This window comes from Branchiostoma lanceolatum, chromosome 8 (assembly GCF_035083965.1).
Source record: "Branchiostoma lanceolatum isolate klBraLanc5 chromosome 8, klBraLanc5.hap2, whole genome shotgun sequence".
NCBI lineage: Eukaryota > Metazoa > Chordata > Leptocardii > Amphioxiformes > Branchiostomatidae > Branchiostoma > Branchiostoma lanceolatum.
Window position 1 is genome coordinate 371,370 of NC_089729.1, and position 19,316 is coordinate 390,685.

The window sequence follows — 19,316 nt, forward strand, 5'->3', positions numbered from 1 at the left end:
ATCTGGAACTTGTTTGCAAAACAAACATTACGGCGCTATGCATGGGCGCTAGTATATGATAAGGACCAATAACATACTATTAGCCTGATATCCAAACCTACATGTATTATACATGTACCTCCCAAGTCTCCTCTCGGGAGCTATAAGGAACGATTTCAAACTGCCAAAACCAAAAACATCATCTGCAACCAAGTCTTTTCTCTACCGGTGCTCAAAATCATACAACACTCTTCCATATCATATCAGAACATCTGTACCATCCACATTCAAAATACACATCAAAGACAGACTAAAAATGGACAAAAACATTATGAACTGGTAGCAATTTGAAATTGATGTAAATATGTATATATTATGTAATGTTATGTTATGTTATGTGTATGTGTTCCAATGTAATCTGTCTGTTCAACATGATGTGACTCCAGGAAGAGTAGTGCAGTACACTACGGTGCACTCACTAATGGAGTCGTTTTACCAATAAACCAATAATAATAAACAGGTTTGGATACCAGGCTACCAATAACAATGGACTAAGTTGGTATGTCAAATACAGCTAGGTCCCGACACATATCAAAGCACTGATATCTGAGAAACACGCGCCTGGGATGGTGGGAAGCTGTTCCAGCAGTCAAATCAAACCTCCTTTACCTATAAATCATATACAGTAGATTCACGCTATTTGCATTACTGTTAATAGCATATTATGATATGAATGAAATGGCATAATTGCATTAGCCATTTTCGCATACTCCTGCTATTTGCATAAATAATGCCAATGGCAACTGGAAAAACTGGCTGAACATGTCAAAGTCACTAACTCTTGGATCGTATGCAAATGTCACTAGCACTCAAATGTAATTCGTGTATGGATAATTTCTATTGTAACACTATAGGAACTGTTGTTGCCCTTTCAGTTTTGTAAAAGCTATAGCGACTACATTGTCATTTGTGTCTGGATACAGAAGAATAAAATTGCCAATTTTTCGCTAAGTTTGCCACTCAACATGTGTAAATAAACTTATGATATGCTTATGAATTCAATATGTTACATTTGGAATAACCTGGGAGTGAGTGAATTTGACACAAAGTGTGTGTGTTTCCTACAAGTGCCATCGTGGTAACCACTACAATCCCTCCCTCCCCTTTAGTGCTGGTAATTTTGTCCCCTAGGGTTAATGAACTACTCCTTATTATTGCATAAAATATCATCATCATCATCATGTCGGGCGGGTTGCCCGGACTAAGTCAGCCCTCTTCCTCCAGTCGCTACGGTCCGCCATTAAGTGCTCTAGGTCTTCGGCCCTCACCCCTACGTCCCCAGCAAGTTGGTCAATGCCAAAAAGACTGCTTTAATCAACATGGTGAGATAATCATCATCATCATGTCGGGTGAGATAAAGTCCCTGAACGGAACCCAGCTCAAGGAAGTTGAGCATTTCACATATTTGGGAAGTGGCATAAAATATACTGACAAATATTTATGCAAATAAGAGGATTCTACAGTAATTTTCTCCACTGAAGCGTCTGTCTACATATCTTTGATATCATGTTTCTATCAAGACTAAATGTATAATATCAAGACTGAATGGAAATATATTATCTCCTCAAAAGAAAAATAGGATAGGAGTGTAGAATGCAGGGAGCGAAATGACCGAGGGGCGGACATGTGGATGGTGCTCCTCTCCTGCCATGTACCACAAACTTCACTAACTGTTACCATCTCAGTCTGCAGTTCCAAAGGAATCTGCGAGGGGGGCAGTACTGTAATTTGTTATAAATGAAAGTCAGAGAATTCAATCTTCTTGCACTGCCATGTGATAAAGTAGACCTACAACAGTTACTGCAGGAATGACCTTCAGCACACAAAAGCCAACCACAAACCACAGGTCACAAATATTCATACATAATTAATCATCTCAGCTGATACTATGTATATGCCCTCCCCCACAACCAGACGTTTCAGGTTACATCCATCACCCTTCTTCAGTGTCAATAGAATGAACTAGAAGAACTAATCAGTACTTACATAGAACAAGAGTTCGGAGACCTCATATCTCCATGAAATATTTTTATCATGCAAATGACTTTCATATTTGCATAATCTATGCTTGGTCATGTACACCTTTAACTGACTCACACAGGTCACAATCTTGACGGTACAATCATTTACCAGTTATATGAATTATGGCACTTCGGCATTAATTATGCAAATTAGGAATTTATTGGCATAATTGGTATCTGTTAATGTTCCACCTGCCATAAATTACATATGTTGCATGTATTCTAGTCCTATAATGGAAAACACAGCAAATATGGATTTTCCTCATTAATTATGCAAATTAAGTTCTAATTTGCATAATTTGCACTTTATTGTGTACATCTCTGTCTAAGCTACCTTCATACCAAATATCATGGAAATCCGTCATTCCTTTGTTCAGTTATTATCCTTGCAAGATTTTGGCAAAACTGCCCCTGCAGTTCCAGAGCAAGCTGCTGGGGGACCCAAACCTACACCACTTCTTTTTTACATCACAAGCTATCTACCGCCAAAGAATCAAGACCCTAACACGTCCAGGTCAAAAGATGGAAAAAACGGAAGTTCTGCTGCAGTACCATGTTCATATACCAGGGGTCCCAAAATTGACCTTGACCTTTGTATGCCCAACACCTACCCATATACCAAATATCACCGTAATCCATCTAGAGCTTCTTGAGTAAATATGCTGACTACGGTATACCGTAGAGTGATGCGGAATACATCGTGTTGTATTTTATCTTTGTCATACCCACCCGAGAAAACACACATTCCAATGCGGAATGCGCCAGAAGTTGAGATAGTTTCGTGTCCTCGAACAAAAAACTGTAACAGCATCGATTCCAACCTCCGAATCCGGTGTTCGAATTTTCGACTTGACCAAGGCCAAGTTGACCAAATTTGCCATAGGCCGAGTTGGTGATGGTCCTAGTCGTCCTGATATCATACGATATATGTATCTAACAAATAACAAACCACAGATATCATACTCAGCTATTTCTGGCCCAAGGCGTACGCAGCAAAACTAAATCTACATACAGGTAGATTGCGAGTTTATCTGTTTTTGTATGTATAGATAAACTTACCTTGCCCACCGCCTGACGTGATGAGAGAGGACCAAATGATGACGACGGCAAAGAACAGTCGAAAATCAATCATTTTCGTTGGTTTCTTTCCGTCGGAATTTGTCCAATAGAAAAGGGAAATAAATGTCAACACCATTGACTGTCACATCTAACTGCGTTAAACTCTGATCAGTCTGATGACATATGGGAACGGAATGGAGGGCGAAACGATTACAAGAACGGGGATGGTCATTTCAGAATTAGACGAGAACTGAGTCACTGACATAACCTCATCTTTATGCTATATTCTAGAAATTAGACCTGTAGTAATGAATGCTTGTGCGCCATGCAATACGTAAGTAATGAATCTTATCATTGTACTTCGAAATCATTTCAACATCAAACCACCCCTCCCGTTGTTGCACTAGTAAAGTGGCCCAACTGTTGCTTTGAGTCAACAGTTGGCAAACGAACGAACAAAAGGCGCTGTAGTCACCTAGCAACGGCAATATGTTTCCTTCGCATCTTTCTCGCGTTTTCTTTCATTCATCTTCTTAAGTGACTGAAATTGAGTAATTATGAAACAAAAATTCACTCCTTATCAACATGTACCCACATTTACCCGTACTGTTGACTAAAATAGTCCAGTTTTCATGTTTTACTTTTTTTCGGATAGTTAACTCTATTTTCATTCCACGCCTTAAAATTCAAGGATGACGTTTGAAATATTTATGAAGGAGGCTACAGGTAACAATGGTTTTAAGTGCTTCCTGCTAGTTTCCGTGAGAGGACCATATGGTGCAACCTTGTGTATTGTTTTCAAACGCAGTACAGATTGTATACGCATTCTTGTTGTTGTATAATAAAAGGTGGGACATTACGTCTTCCATTGCTTACAAAAGAGAAGTCAAACCCTTCACTAGTTATAGACAATTACGTTTGTATTATCTAGTTTAGCCGCTTTTATACCTATTTTGTACGCTGTTCTTTTATGTATGTTATTTGCAATTAGCCTTCGGGCAGGAATTTGCAATAAACGTATTATAATGCCATACAATGAATGAATGAATGAAAGACCTTTATTGTGCATTCATGCCCCGAGGGGCTAGGTACAGGTCGTCTAACTTAACACATGGAACATACAAGGACATAAATACAACAATACAAGCTATAAACATACAGAGTAGACAAACGTGTTATTAAACTAAGCTACCTACTAATTGGAAACCATGCCACACACGCAACGTCCCAAATTGGTCTCGCCATTACGTTCTTTTTCGATTTTGAAATAAAAACGTGTTTTGAAAGGAAAGGAACTCCGACCGACTAGCTAGCAGGGTGGTCAGGCCGTTCCCACGTGAAAACCCGAAATCTCTTTGTGCCAAGTAGCCGACAAACCGGGTTGGAAACCTGACATGGTAAAGTTAGATTCTAAGGTGGTTCCATCTAAAAGTATCCGAAAGCTATTCCTCACTTTTTGTGTGTGTCCCGCGATGACCGATCCATGTAGAATTGCTGAACTACGTATTATTTCAGGTTAACAGTTTTACGCCCGTTTCATTTTGTTGCATCGTTCAATTGCAACTTTTATCAACTTAGTTACTTATATTCTTCCCGGTGTCTCCAGAATTTTGTTTCGTTTATTCTCCACACTTGTGCCAAATTTTCTCTATCGTTAAGTATTCTTTAATTGCATTTTCAATGGTTGATAAAAGAAACGGGAGCGGTATTGCCTCTGTAACAGTCTGATTCAAGCGCCGCTTACTGACCAGTCTAACTGGCCCGGACATTTTTGTCTTGTGGTAAATGCGTTGGCAACGGCGGTTTGTGCGCTGCGGCCTGGGTTCGAATCCCGGGAACCAGGAGACTGTACTACTCTCCTCGTGCGTTTCAGAGGTTCCCACACCGGCCCTGTGAGTAATGGCAAAAGTAGTACAAATTGTATACGCATTTTCATTTGCGTGCTTACCAATATCTGAACATCTTATTCGACCAAGCAAGAAACAAAAATAAGAAATGACAACAATAGCAGTATAAGGGCATTCCCATCTAGCATAAAATCAACTTTGTTGGGAGATTTGCCGCAAGGTTATTTTCATTGACAAAAATGAGAAGGCTTTCACTTTGACTAATCGGCATAGACCGTGGACTTTTCACTAAATCGAACAAACTTATTTGGTATCCGTTGAAGCTCAGCGGCCATTTCAAACGTTGTGATCTCACCCCAAACATCTGCTTGAGTTTTAATTGAGAGAAACACGTGTGACAAAATGATTGTCCGTGGGTGGGCCGCTAAATGATGAAATTTGAATAATTGATGAAGATGGCCACACCTAACAATGGGTGGAGATTACCTATCATTACTAACGATAGGGCCCTGTCACACTTGAGCGTATAAACGTTGCGCGTGAGTTGCGCATGGAAAAATGCAATACGCGCAGCCGTACGCACAACAGTTGTGGAATTTTTCGATTATTTTGACGAATGTGTGACTCACATTTCGTTATTCACATGTTAGATGTGCCTCACACATACATTAAAATAATCGAAAAATATCTATAACGAATAACTTGCGTATTAGCGTAATTTCGTTAATACCCCAAACTATCATACCTACTGGGCCATATTGTGCGTATGCTGGCGTACATAAAAATTACACAAATCGATCGGGATGCGTGTGATATGCGTATTGTGCTCACGGCGGCGTATGGAAAACATGTCAATGCGCAACTCACACGCAACGGCCACACGCAAACGTGTGACAGGGGCTATAGGGTAGCATGTGTAGCTGCACGTGGCCTGGTCTGGACTATTAGGAACGTACAGTTGGAATATACCATTCAGTTTACAAATGCAACCATCTACTCGTATCTTGTGACTGCAAGATACTAAATAAATGAGTTACGAAGGGCCATTGAGGACAAAGTGCTGCCGGGGAAGTTCCCTGGATTGGTTCGAGCGGGAGCTCCAACTAAGTAAGTAAGTAAATTTTTTATCACTAGCATTGTGTCTCATATCATTAAAAAGTTTATCTATAACTTTTGATCAATAAACAAAATGAGGATACAATGAGCAGCAATACAACATGAAATTGTTTTCACTTTTTATTCAACATTTCCAAAATTCTTTTTACAACTTTATATAGTTCTTCTCATTGGAACCTTCCACACCATTCAAACATACAGTTAACAAACACGTGTGTCAGAACACAAACCACGTGTCATGTCCACCAGCAACACGATATCATTCTAAAGTGCTGTGGTCAACAGATCAAATCATCAAAGCAATGAGGTCCCCATTTATGATATTATGTCACAATTGCACTACATCGTATATGTGTATTACATGTATTTGATATCCCGCGGCATATTGACAGTATACTTTGGTGACACGCTGATAAAATTGTGCGACTTTCAGGCAACTTGGAATCTTTGTTGTAATATGGAGAGTTCACAAAAATACTCTTCTGAATAACAAACATTATTTAATAGGCACTTTTGGAGAACATGTTACTCATGGTTTTGCTTGTAATTCAACAAATAATGTGAGGCAACACACATGTCAACAACTCGGATGTACCATAGAAACGTGTTCACTTTATAAATCTCAAACAATTCAACACAGTCACCAGATATATGTTCACCATACATAATCATAGTATTTGTATCTTTACATATCTCAAAACACATATTAACTTTTAAATATTTTGCACCCAAAACACTGTCAGCTCCAATACATAAGGAAAATTTGCAGCATAAAGACGTTTTAAACCAGCAGCAACAATCAAGGTCCAGAAGACCCTTTTAAGTCAACGTTTCAACATTTGGACAGAACTTTAACATTACAAGAATGCCACACAAACTGAATAAAGGACCAAAATTTGCCCTCAATCTATTAGCAAACGCTTGCTTGTAGACCAGGTCATATGCAAGGATGGCAAGAAGCAAAGAAAATCAATTCATCGCAGAAAAATGTTGAAAGATCACACAAGCTAGAATGAATGTCTGTCTGTTGTGCAGTAGGATCAAAGGCACTGTTACTTTGTAACTTACTTAAATTGAAGTGGTCTGGATCCAACCAGTTGTGCAATCCAGTTAGAACTGGCTGATTCCAGTTTTTGTAGAAATTATTGTAACAGAAAAATGAAGAGACCTTTTAGGTTCCAACTGGTGAACTTTCTGGATGAAACCAAAGGTTGCAAGGCAGGTTTACCCGGTTCTACCCAGTGCAATCTGGTTGGAACTGGTTGATTCCAGTTTTGATAGGATATATGACAGAAAATGAACTTTTAATTTGAAACAGGTGAATAGCTTCTAAAACTGGTTCTATCCAGTGCAATCCAGTTTGAACCGGTTCCGTCCGGTTTTACACAGCCAGCAGCAGGGCCACGCCAGCCAGGACCCACTTGGCCGGCTTCTCCTTGGTCTTTAGGTTGAAAGTCCAGACGAAGGTGGGTCCCCGCTGTCGCGTCTTGTAGACGGGGCACTCGTAGATGTTCTTGGTCTCCTGGCGGTCCACGGGGATGGCCTTGATGAAGATGACGGGCATGTTGGGGGTGAGCTCCTTCAGGCGGGAGTCCGCAATCAGGCCTGGGGAGGGGACGGGAAGGTTTGAGTTACTTTTCACTGCTGTTATTGTTTGTATTTTCAGTAAAGCATTCGTTCATTCTTTCATTTGAAAAACAGCCCAGATATCCTCCATAAGACCTGGTGAGGAGAGGGAAAAGTTGCTGTTTGGCTATCTTCTGAGAAGACATACAAATACCTTATACATGTAGAGGGTATCTTTGGAGACCCGATTTTCAATTTGATTCAAGAGTATTATTTAAGAAAGAAAGTAGTCAGGCAAAAATTTCTGTCAGACAGGTTACAGTTGGAGACTGTGGCCACATGTGACCTAGTACCATTCCTGGTCAATCTGAATGTTAAATGCTTGAGAGGGAATCTGCTTCCCAGGGTAAGGGGCGCAGACATGCCAAGCGTAACCCCAGCTTGTTCTCAGGGTACCCACCTGTCTGCGTGTCCCAGCGCGCCCCCTCCATGAACAGCCCGTGGATGTACGAACCCTCGCGCGGCGGCGAGCTGAAGTCCTCGCGGTTCTTCTTCGTCACGTCGCACTGCAGACACATCTTGTCCAGCGGCCACTCGTTCTTACGGGCCATGCTCTGGGGAAAAACAGGCGCGGATTTAACATGTTTCAGGACAGCCATTTTAAGACATCTGAGCTTATTTTCAAGATTTATTACAAATGTAAGAAAACAGCTTCCAGCTTAATTTGGGAATTCCAGTGTAATTTATCACTACATCCCACATTTCAGCAATCTTAAACCCAAATGCCTTAATATCACATCTGGTAGGTGAATGTTAAGTTAAAGATATGTAGTAGCCATTGATAAATAATAATAGTTTATTGCAAATTCATGCCCGTAGGCTAATTGCATGTTGACAACAATGTCGAAATACAAATGTAAGGTTAGAATTATTTCAACCGCGAACTTAAAACGTTGCAAAAACCTGCTTTCTCCTTCCATCATGGAATTTATTCCCTGTGAAAATAACTGAATTTACCGTACAAAAATGCAGAAAGTGACGAGCATTACCTGCATGATGGCGGTGAGGAAGGACTGTGGGTTGAAGAACCCGCCCAGCCAGACGGCAGCGGGCAGGTTGAAGTCGGACGTCCACTGCTCGAGCTCCTTGATTCTCTGAAGCAGGTCGGCGTACCAGGCCGCCAGGCCGTTCAGGGACGGGTACGCTCGCTTGGTCCAGGATTCCGGCACGTAGTCTAGGAACAGCGCGTTGGAGAGGTCTTCCATCTCCGAGGTGATCGTCAACTCTCCCTGTGTGATGGAGATAGAAGATTTGAGTATTAGAAAAACTAGAAGCACTTTATTGCACGACAATCGTGCACAGTACAATGTATAGCAACAACTATTAAACATAAACTTTTGACAAAATGGAAGAATAAAACTTAACATCCCAACTACGAAAACAATAAGGGCTAGCATAAGTCTTTGGTATAGTGTTACAATTGAGCAGTTTAGATCAATCTGTCATCCAAACTCAAAATATCCTATGTCATCCAAACTGTTATCATTATCATGATAATAATCTTAAACTTGTCCATGACACTGAAACTACAGACCAACTAATCCTTTGTCTAGCTTTCTGAAGTAAAACGTCCCAGCGACCTAATTTGCATTGAAGCATGCAGCTTCAGAGACATAACAAAGCTCTTTTAAATTAAACAAAACAAAAACACTGACTCAATTATGATTAAAAATGATGATTATGGATTATGGTTTCTGGTCGTAAATCTTCACTTGCCCTTTGATAATGAAGCTTAAATTTTGACAAAAAATACCAGTGGCTGGACTAACCACCTTAGCATAAAAAAAACAGATTATTGTATTTTCGTTATTTTACGTGACCTCTCCCGCTCACTTTAAAGTCCACTACACTTCATTTTCCCTCCTGCGGGTAAGATCGCCCTCTGGCCTTTGGACAATGCAACCCGTAGTCGGGCTGGTACCCGGGCGATACAGAATACACCGTGTTGTATGATGATGATGACTAATTAAATCAACAAACAAACAGACCTTGAGTCCGAGGTCCAGCTCCTTGAGCGAGCGACGTATCTCCTTGGTGAGCATGTTCATGCGCTCGCACTCCTGGAAGGCCACCACGACGTACGGCGTGCGCTCCTCCGCCTTCGCCATGATCTCCGCCATGTTGAACTCTTCCGGAAGCTTCTCCAATATCTCATCCAGGACTCCTTTCACCTTTGGATCAATCAATCAATCAATCAATAAATCAATACCTCAATAAATCAATTAATCAATCAACGAATAGATCAACTAACCAATTTATTAATCAATCAATCTGTTGATCAAACAACCAATCAATCAACCAACCAACCAGCATCAAACAGGCACACGATAACAAACCTTGGTGATAACGAATTACACTCTACGAATTCAAAGTTCTACAAAAAGCTTAAATCATCGTGTGATAGATTTTCAACTTTCAGAGGTTGGGCGAAAGCCTGAGACTCACTAACTCACTAACAGTATGTGTAAAATAAACAAGCAAACAAACCTTCTCTTCCCGCGTGGTGCCCCCCCCCCCCTTCCTATGACGCCAGCATGGCCAACATGATAGCAAACCCTGGTGATAACGAATTCCACTCTACGATAGTTCTAGGAATATATGAAAGCTAGATAAAAGATACAAATGAGATGTAAACAAACCTTCTCCTCCCGGGTGGCCCCCGCCCCTCCCCCGGCCCCAGCGTCGCGCGGCTGCATCTCCAGTACGGTCTGGAACAGCTTCTCCGAGGTGGTCGTCAGGAAACCGATCTCGGCGTTGGGGTGCAGGCCGTATAGGTAGGGGCTCTCGGGGGGTAGCACGTCGTCGATGTATTGGTGGTACGCGTTGTAGTCCGAGTTGGGGGGGACCGGGAAGCCAGGCGCTAGGGCCAGCTCACCATCGAGCTGGGGGTCAGAGGGAAACGGTTAGCTCGAATACTACTCACTCAGCAAAGAGTCTTCTTTCTTCTTCTTTACTGCTTAGCCTCATATCTGAGATTATCAGCAGTTGCGCATGGGTTAGATACAACACAAGTGTCCGGAACAAGTAAAACAAAGGGGAAAATAAAGGAAAGGCGCTCACTAGGAACATAAACAACTGGATCTGTGTATGCAAAGGACAGGACAAGTGAATTTAGTGAGTTAGTAATACATTTATTTACATATATACAAGGACGTGTAGGGGTGGCTCAATGCAGCAAGGTCCTCCCCAGCTCAGTTTTGAACTGGGAGAGGGACCCCGCCTCCGCCACACCAGGCTCAAGTTCGTTCCACTCTTTGATGGTGCGAGGGAAGAACGAGAGCCTGTAGTAGTTGTTCCTGCCCGCGATGGCCTTTTATCTGTCACCTTGTACAAACTTCTATCAATTTAGTCAGCTTTGGACATTTTTACATCTTTACTCATGGATCGTCAAGGTTGACGGAGGAATGGTCTACAAATTTTTCCATCATGTGCAACAAAACAAAACTCTGTAAAATGATGGAATGCCAAGTGCTGGCTGTACATGTAACTGAGCAAACGAAAAGTGTCTAACCATATCCGGGTGCAGATACTCTTCGAGGTACGTCCTGCAGAGTTTCCTGTCCCAGTCATCGGTGATGTGTCCTCCGTACATAATCTCACCAAACAGGTACCGCAGGTCCTCCCATGGCACCTAGGTGGACAGAAATCAGTTGTTTTTCAATTTCATTATGATAAAAGACCCCTGACCTCCTTTGAACTTTTGGAAAACGCTTGTAGGTTTATCACCTGTCCTCCATCTACTCTGATCACTGAGTGCTAAGGCCACACCAATTTAATTTCTTGGTTAACACATTTTTATTTTCAAAAAAAAATAAAAAATTCCGAAAAAAAAAATCATGAAAACAGAAGGCTGGGCCAGCCTTCTATTTTCATGATTTTTTTTTTTCTAAAATTTTTTTTTTTTTGAAAATAAAAATCCGTTAACCAAGAAATTAGATTGGTGTGGCCTAATGAGGCATTGCGTGTGAGTGATGCATTTGCATGGAGCCATCACACTAAATCTGTTATCAAACCACAAAATGAATGGGGAAAAAGCCTTAAAGTTTGCTAAACACTTTTCTAATCAGGCATTATGCATTCTATGTTCTTTTGCTTGATGTGTTACATGTAAGTTTTTACCTACAATGTAGATTACAGTCAGATACACATAGCAAAACCTGCAACTAAATGTTTTTAGACTAGCCTCCAGATAGTTGTAGAGCGCCATCACATTATAGATCATATCTATCTGCATATCAACGCAAAGTCACAGAGGCAGTGGATTGCTCATTCTCTGATAAAGACTGGAGCTGACCAGTAAAAAATGTGGGTTAGTCTAATTTTGAGTCTAGGGAATTGCAGTTAAACTTTGGTATACAATGTATAATGACTTCTACCAACACAGATGAACATTCAAGACAATAAATGATCGAACAATCTGGACAAAAAAACCCACCTTAGCGTTAGCCTCCAGGTAGTTGTAGAGCACCATGGCGGAGATGGTCAGGTCTCCCGTGTTGAAGGGGTACGTGCGGTTCCATCCCTGTGGACCGAACTTCATCCGCTCGCCGACCACCGCGTGGAAGTAGCAGATGGCGAACAGGATGCACTTGAACTCGCTCTCTCGGGCGCACATCTCCAGCGTTTCCTGGGAAGGACAGGGCAATGTCATTGTCAACTTCTCATTTCTTATTGGTCCATCTGTCTGAGGTCTCAATTTTGATCGGTCAATCTCTCTGAGTTCTCAATTTTGATTGGTCAATCTCTCTGAGTCAACTTTGATTGACCAATTGCTCTGTCAAAAATTTAGTTTTGTGTTATCAACTCAGCTTTGTCAGGTCATACCCTAAAATACATTGTGTAGTGACTATCCCTAAAGAAGAACTAAATTACAGAAGAGGGTGTTCTTTTCAAATAGATAACAACTTAAGGAAGTAAAAAATGCATACTACTTCAAGCTGTCATTTACAGTTCGGCCACAAACTTCTTTTTGGAAACGGACGAAAATGGATACACGCACAGATGGCAATTTCATTTAATCAAGTCAGGGTGGCCTAATCTGCACTTCTGTTCCTTCCACCCACCTGGTTGAAGTTGTTGAAGGCCTTGTGCAGGTTGGCCTGGATGCCTGTGGGCGGCTCGTTATTTCTCATTCTTATGATGCGCTCGTTAGTTAATTAGTAAGCTCTGGCTGGCACCCACCTGGTTGAAGTTGTTAAAGGCCTTGTGCAGGTTGGCCTGGATGCCAGTGGGCGGCTCGTTATTTCTCATTCTTATGATGCGCTCGTTAGTTAATTAGTAAGCTCTGTCTGGCACCCACCTGGTTGAAGTTGTTGAAGGCCTTGTGCAGGTTGGCCTGGATGCCTGTGGGCGGCTCGTTGGTGATCTTGATGGACGACTCGAGGATGCCCTGCGGGATGATGTGGGAGGCTGCGGTGGCGGCCGGTTCGGCCGAGATGAAGACTCGGTACGCCTCGTTGCTGCCCACGCTGTACTTCTCCAGCCGCTTCTCCAGCGTGCCCAGCCACTTGGCCACCAGATGGACGTTCTGCAGTAGAAAAGACGGAAAAGGTCAATCTTTAGAATACCAAATATCAGGACAAATTACTGTAAAATGCAGAAATGTTCGCGGTGGTTTTATGTTAAACTTTGTGGTTTTTGCGGTGAGCTCTTTGCCGCAAACTTACAACCACCGCAAATTTTTGTTGCCCTCCTACCCCCTTGTCTATCTATTGTTTCAAACGCGAACTTAAAACCACCGCGAGCACCCCATTTTCTCCCGCGAAATAAAAGCCCCGCAAACTAAAATGCGTTTACAGCACTATGACATATAGGCGGAAAGCTGCCAGGAGGCCTCAAACCGACCTAGATCTTTCTCTTTCCAATACCTATCCACATACCAAATACATGTATCATTACAATCCATTTGGACCTTTTTCAGTTTTGCTAACCACAAATACCCATCCACTTAGACACCAGACGGACATTCTGCAGTGAAAAAAGGGAAAAGAACTTTGCTAAGAGCTAAAATTTTGTCAGTTTCCCTAAGTAAGCTTGAATCTGATGAAAAACAAAATTAACATATCATCAAGACTAATCATACCTGTCATATAACAGTTATAAGAATCATTTCACGCTATGAATAACTTTGCAGACAGCAGGAACAATAGCACGAAGAACAACTATGAAGACAACCCAACCTGCAAGATGACCCAGTGCCCCTCTACGGCGGCCAGATCCAACGCCTGTTCCGCCACGATCTCCTGACCTTGACCCAAGGACACGTTGTGGAAGTTCCGGTTGTCGAAGGTGAAGCCGATCTTCTTCCCGTGAGCCTCCACGTCCTTGAGGGGGTCGACGCCCGGCGACAGGATGAAGAACATGGGGGTTTCCGGGCTGCTCTCCTCGAACGACTTCGCAAACGGGACGCTGCTCCCCTCGACGTACTGCGTGCCCAGCTTCTCTTCAACGTAGTTCCTACAAGAAAATATCACATGGAAGCCCAGTTAATTCGAGGGGGAAAACGATGAAAAAAAAATTATAATTTATTGAGACCCACTTAAAAATCTAGTGCAGAAAAAATGATAATCTGGAAGGGATTGAGAGGCCAAAGATTGCATAGACTGAGGCAAAGCTCCAATAAAAAAATAGGGCTAGGTATGTTCAGACAAATAGATTGATAAGCAAACAATCAAACAGTCTCTAGCATGCAGAGTATCTAAATTTCGTTGTAACAGTAACAAATCAACCTGACAACATGCATTGTTGTAAGGCTAGAGAGACTAATCTTTCCAAACAAACCAACAAACAAACAAACCAACAACCAAGGGCCCTCATCATGCAAAACAAACAAACGACCCACCTAACAGCATACATCATCCTGTCAGGCCGAAGGGCCCTCATCATGCAGTCTCTATAGTAACTTAAGAAACAAGCAAACAAACGACCCACCTGACAGCATACATCATCCTGTCGGGGCGCAGGGCCCGCATCATGCAGAGTTTCTGCAGGGAAGTCTTGTTCTTCCACTCCTGCGGGAACTTCTCCTTCTCGGGACACTCGCTCTCCACAAACTTCTTCCAGCGCTTGGCGGAACCCTCGATGTCACGGTCAAAGTTACGGAACTCGTCCATCTGGGACAGGGCCTGTGGTTGGGGGTCAAGAGTGCGCGGTGTTAGATATTCTTTTTGCAAACCAGGTAATCTCACCTGTTGACGTTTCGGTGTCTGTCAGACACCTTCTTCAGAGCTTCTGACTGAAGCACTGCTTTACTAGTTGTGTAAAAAGAATCTCCAATATCCTACCAACCTGATGAAATTATTTTCGGGAGTGCACAGAGTTGGTAGAGGTTTGGGAGACAAACTTTTGAAACTGTCTGCACAAATTCTATCATAATTTGCAGAGTGCGAGGAGTTATTCTATATGTTAGGGGGACAACATATTGAAGCATCAAGTGCAGAAATTGCATTGCTGTTACTGTTAAACCGTCACACAGTAACATTCTGTAGCATTTATCACTTTACTCTGGATGGTAGTATTTTTGTGACAAAATTGGTGCCGCCGGGGAAAGTTTTTTAGTTGACAGCTACAAGTAAAAAAAGTGATTATAAAGAGAAAAAAACAACTTTTTTTCGCTTGCCACAAAGTTAGGACTGGGTGGAGTGAAGAAATTTAAGTGTAAAGTGCCTTTTCCAACGGCAGAACATGGGCAGCATGTCAGAGGATTCAAACCCAGGAGCTCTAGGTTCTGTACCCAACACCCTAACCATTACAATTTTTACAACACAAAGCGTTACACCAACATGATGATGAGCTTTACCTTGACTCCTCCCCAGCTCGGGTGCGACAGGAAGTCGACAGGTGAGGTGACGTTGACCTGCGCGGGGAAGCGCAGCAGGAAGTCCAGCTCCGCAGGGTTGATCAGCTTCTGCATCAGGAGGACCTGGGGCGGAAGGAATTCAGTTCTTCATCATTAAAGTCTTAAAGAAGGGCTACTAAAGCTTCTTAGAGAGCTAAGACTAAGACAGTATACAGGACTGACATCAGTCTAAAGATGAGCTTATAAAGCCTCCTAGAGAGCTGATATTACCTGAGTATGATATACATTCAGAAGGACCTGGGCAGAAGGAATTCAGGTCTTCATCATCAAAGTCTTAAAGAAGGGCTACTAAAAATAAAAGCTTCTTAGAGAGCTAAGACTAACTTAAAGTATACAGGACTGACAATCAGTATATTTACAGTATGATATCAGATACTACATTCAGGAGAACCTGGTCAGAAAGTCTAAAGAAGGGGCCAGTAATAAAACTTTTTAGAAAGCTGAGACTAACAGTATGCAGGACTGACAATATAATGAGGAGGACCTGGACTCTTAGAGAGCTATTAGACTCAAATATCAGATACTACATTCAGGAGAATCTGGCCAGAAGGAAAGTCACAAAGTCTTACAGATGAGCTTATGACTGTCTATGCTGGGTTGATCTCAGTAATCAACTGTATCTAATGTAAGTGTACTCTAGGAAGAATTGTGTAAAATTTGTGAAAATTAAACACTGATAAAAACAAACCAGCCCACCTGGAAGGCGACCTGTGCGGTGAAGGTGAGCTTGTCACGCTCGAACAGGCCGCGCGTCGTGTAGATGAACACAGACCACGTGATGGAGTCAATCAGGTTCACCACGCGCACTTTGACCTCCTCGGCAGGCGTGGCGCGTTCGATGGCCTTGTTGAACACCACGCTGAAGGCCTGGGAGGAAGGTAGACATTTTTTTTCATAAAAAAATTTATTCAGTAAAACATATTAAACATATATCATACAGAATGTCTTTGCAATACCACATGTTAAGGAAAAGGAAGTATGAAATAACACTAATTTACAGTAAGTATAAATTGCTCGTCATTTACTAAAAATTTATCCCTTAGATGTTTTTAAAAAAAGGCAGTAGACATGGACATGTTAAAGCTCAGCACAATGAAGTCTCAGGTATTCTTCCACTGGTGGTGACAGATAAGGCAGATGCTATATGTACAGTATTTACAGGTACTGGAGAAATTCCCCTAGCTCTTTTTGACAGGTACATTGAACAGTGGACCACATCTTTATAGGGAAAGGTCCCTAAGGAAATTTGTGTAAAGTGCCTTTCTCAACGGCACAACATCAGTGGCATACCAGCGGATTCCAACTCAGGACCTCTGAGTTCCGGGCCAAACACCCTAACCGTTACACCAACACGACGCTACAAACAAACAAACAAACAAAAACACACACCTTGAGCGAGAACTGGTAGAGCGGGTTGATCTTGTTGAGGTCGTTGAGGATGAAGAACAGGAGCGAGGCCCTGGCCGCGGCGGGGCGGTACCACTCACGCGCCTCGTTAATCTTTATCTCCGTCACCTTCGCCTCCGTAACCTGCAGCGCACGACGGAAGACATAAGTCAGAAAATGCAGGAAAAGTTCCCTCATTTCATTGGTTATGCATGGGACCCTGCTTTGCAACACAAGGTCAGAAATAAGCCAGAAAAAATGCAATGAGAGCCACGTTTGGGACAGTGTTCTCACCGCAAAAGCGCCACCTACATCGGCTACTTATAGCAGAGAGAAGCAGTACTCCAGTCAGAAGCTCTGAAGAAGGTGTCTGACAAACACCAAAATGTCAGCAGGTGAGATTACCTGGTTGTGTAAAAAGAATTTCCCATACCCTATATTCTACCAACCTGATGAAATTATTTTCGGAAATGCAATGAATGGTTTCTTTAATATTTACATAAAAACAAACACCAGCCTCGCAGGCAACCATCGGATACCTGAGTTCTGCTGGAGGTCACAGTCAGTTGTTCTAACATCACAATTACATGTACTATTGGATGATTCAAGGAATAGTGTGGTTGTGTACAAAGAGTATCTTAAAGTTTTATCAACAGCACTCAAGACGTTTTCTACCCACCTTAACCTCGATCTCGGCGGCCGTACGCTTGGTCGTCTCGAGGTTCTCGACCAGCGCGGTGTCTCCGAGGAAGTTTCCCTCAGCAGAGGAGAGGCGGGACAACAGGTTGTCTTCCAGCCCCTTCAGCACGATCTTAAACTCGTTCTGCTGACGAGTCAGCTCGCTCTGTGAGGAGGGGGGGGGAGAGAAAGACGTTAGACTCAAGGCCACATGCCAAAATTCTTAAAGATTTACAACACTCAGCACAATCAGGTAAAATTGGGTTGTTAATTGTCCACTGTGTCTACCGCACGGTATTAGAGGGTACAGCCCATGCCAATTCCACTGCCTTTACCTCCCAAACCAAAATCAGTTACCCATTTTCACCAAGTTTGTACCTTGAGGGTCTCCAGATCGGGCCTCTCGCACCTGACGACCTCGGCAAGCAGCTGGTCCTCCAGGCCGTCCCGTGTGACGGTGAAGTTGATGAGGGTGGACTGGGCCTGCATCTCCGGCTTGTAGTGGGGGTTGGCCAGCTTGGTGTGCAGGATCAGCCGGAAGTTAGGGTTGTACTCGCACTCCTTGTCTCCGATCTTGATGTAGCTGTGCGGTTTAGAAAATGGAAATTATAGTGAGGATCAACTACTAGGTACTTACTAATTATGTAATACCCTGATAATGACAAGATGTTCTGAATTTATATATTTTCATCTTTATCAGCTATAACTTTTCTTGCATATTATATACATTTGACATTAAGATTTGGTCTGTCGTTGTAAGTGCCTGTCGCAGGGAAATGGAAACCTGCATGCCATTGGGTAAGTGGAAGGTTAAAAAAGCATTTAAGACAAAACCATTGATTAGTCTGAGGTCATCATAGCTTGTTGCAATGTATCTCAGTCCAGTTCAGCGCAACTTCGTCTGAGGTCAAATTAGTCTGAGTTGGATTCAGGGAAGGGTCTGCTTTGTCCTTGCTCTATCACAAGAGGTAGACAGCACCCAGGGTAGGTGAGTTTTCTGGAGTAGGTTAGAAATCTCCTTACCGTCCCTTCTTGATGGTGTTCCTGCCCAGGACCGGGTCCAGGACCGGGTCCGTCTCCTCCTCCAGGTTCTCAATCAACACGGTGTCTCCGTCGGACAGGGCACGCTCGATCACGTCCAGGTAGCTGGGGGGTACGGAAGAGAAGATCAGCTTAGCTTAGCACCAACCAGCTTATCACCAACTAGCAACAAGTACAAAAATTTACTCGATCACGTTCAGGTAACTGGGGGAGTACGGAAGAGAAGATCAGCTTAGCTTAGCACCAACTAGCTCATCACCAACTAGCAACAAGTACAAAAATCTACTTGTATACAGCACTGGTCATTAAGGCTGACTCAATCACATCCTAATTACTGCAAACTGAGGTTGAGTATTAACTATTAAATAGCTTAGAAAAGCGACAAGGCAATTAAAATGGTGACTGTTAAGTTGATCTGTGAGAGTTAGTGTCTAGTGTATAGCAACTGTAGTGTAGTGTATAGCAACTGTAAAGGAATCAATGTTATGCAAGCATTATTTCAAGATGTCAACTTGGCACTTGGCGCTGTACTTCTGCTTGATAAACTTCTTAATATCTTAATTTGTAAGTCAGAGGTTGTTTTGTTTTATTTATTCATTGAATTTTCAGACGGCTTGGTAGCCCATGTATCTGTATTGATTTCAT

At 42.5% G+C, this 19,316-nt stretch overlaps 1 protein-coding gene across 1 annotated transcript in view; it reads right to left on the reverse strand.

Moving 5' to 3' along the window:
- Positions 1–6,189: 6,189 nt before the first annotated feature.
- LOC136440752 (dynein beta chain, ciliary-like) overlaps positions 6,190–19,316 on the reverse strand; it is a 95,271-nt gene continuing 82,144 nt past the window's right edge. Inside the window, exons 68-83 of the mRNA XM_066436857.1 lie at positions 18,654–18,776; positions 18,009–18,213; positions 17,632–17,796; positions 16,956–17,096; positions 16,263–16,433; positions 15,507–15,629; positions 14,639–14,832; positions 13,888–14,164; positions 13,008–13,235; positions 12,144–12,335; positions 11,220–11,339; positions 10,348–10,590; positions 9,697–9,879; positions 8,698–8,937; positions 8,109–8,262; positions 6,190–7,687 (exon numbers count right to left, since the gene is read on the reverse strand). Of these exons, the coding sequence (XP_066292954.1) occupies positions 7,464–7,687; positions 8,109–8,262; positions 8,698–8,937; positions 9,697–9,879; positions 10,348–10,590; positions 11,220–11,339; positions 12,144–12,335; positions 13,008–13,235; positions 13,888–14,164; positions 14,639–14,832; positions 15,507–15,629; positions 16,263–16,433; positions 16,956–17,096; positions 17,632–17,796; positions 18,009–18,213; positions 18,654–18,776 (2,983 nt within the window). The 3' untranslated portion in view covers positions 6,190–7,463. The remainder of the gene's footprint in view (positions 7,688–8,108; positions 8,263–8,697; positions 8,938–9,696; positions 9,880–10,347; positions 10,591–11,219; positions 11,340–12,143; positions 12,336–13,007; positions 13,236–13,887; positions 14,165–14,638; positions 14,833–15,506; positions 15,630–16,262; positions 16,434–16,955; positions 17,097–17,631; positions 17,797–18,008; positions 18,214–18,653; positions 18,777–19,316) is intronic.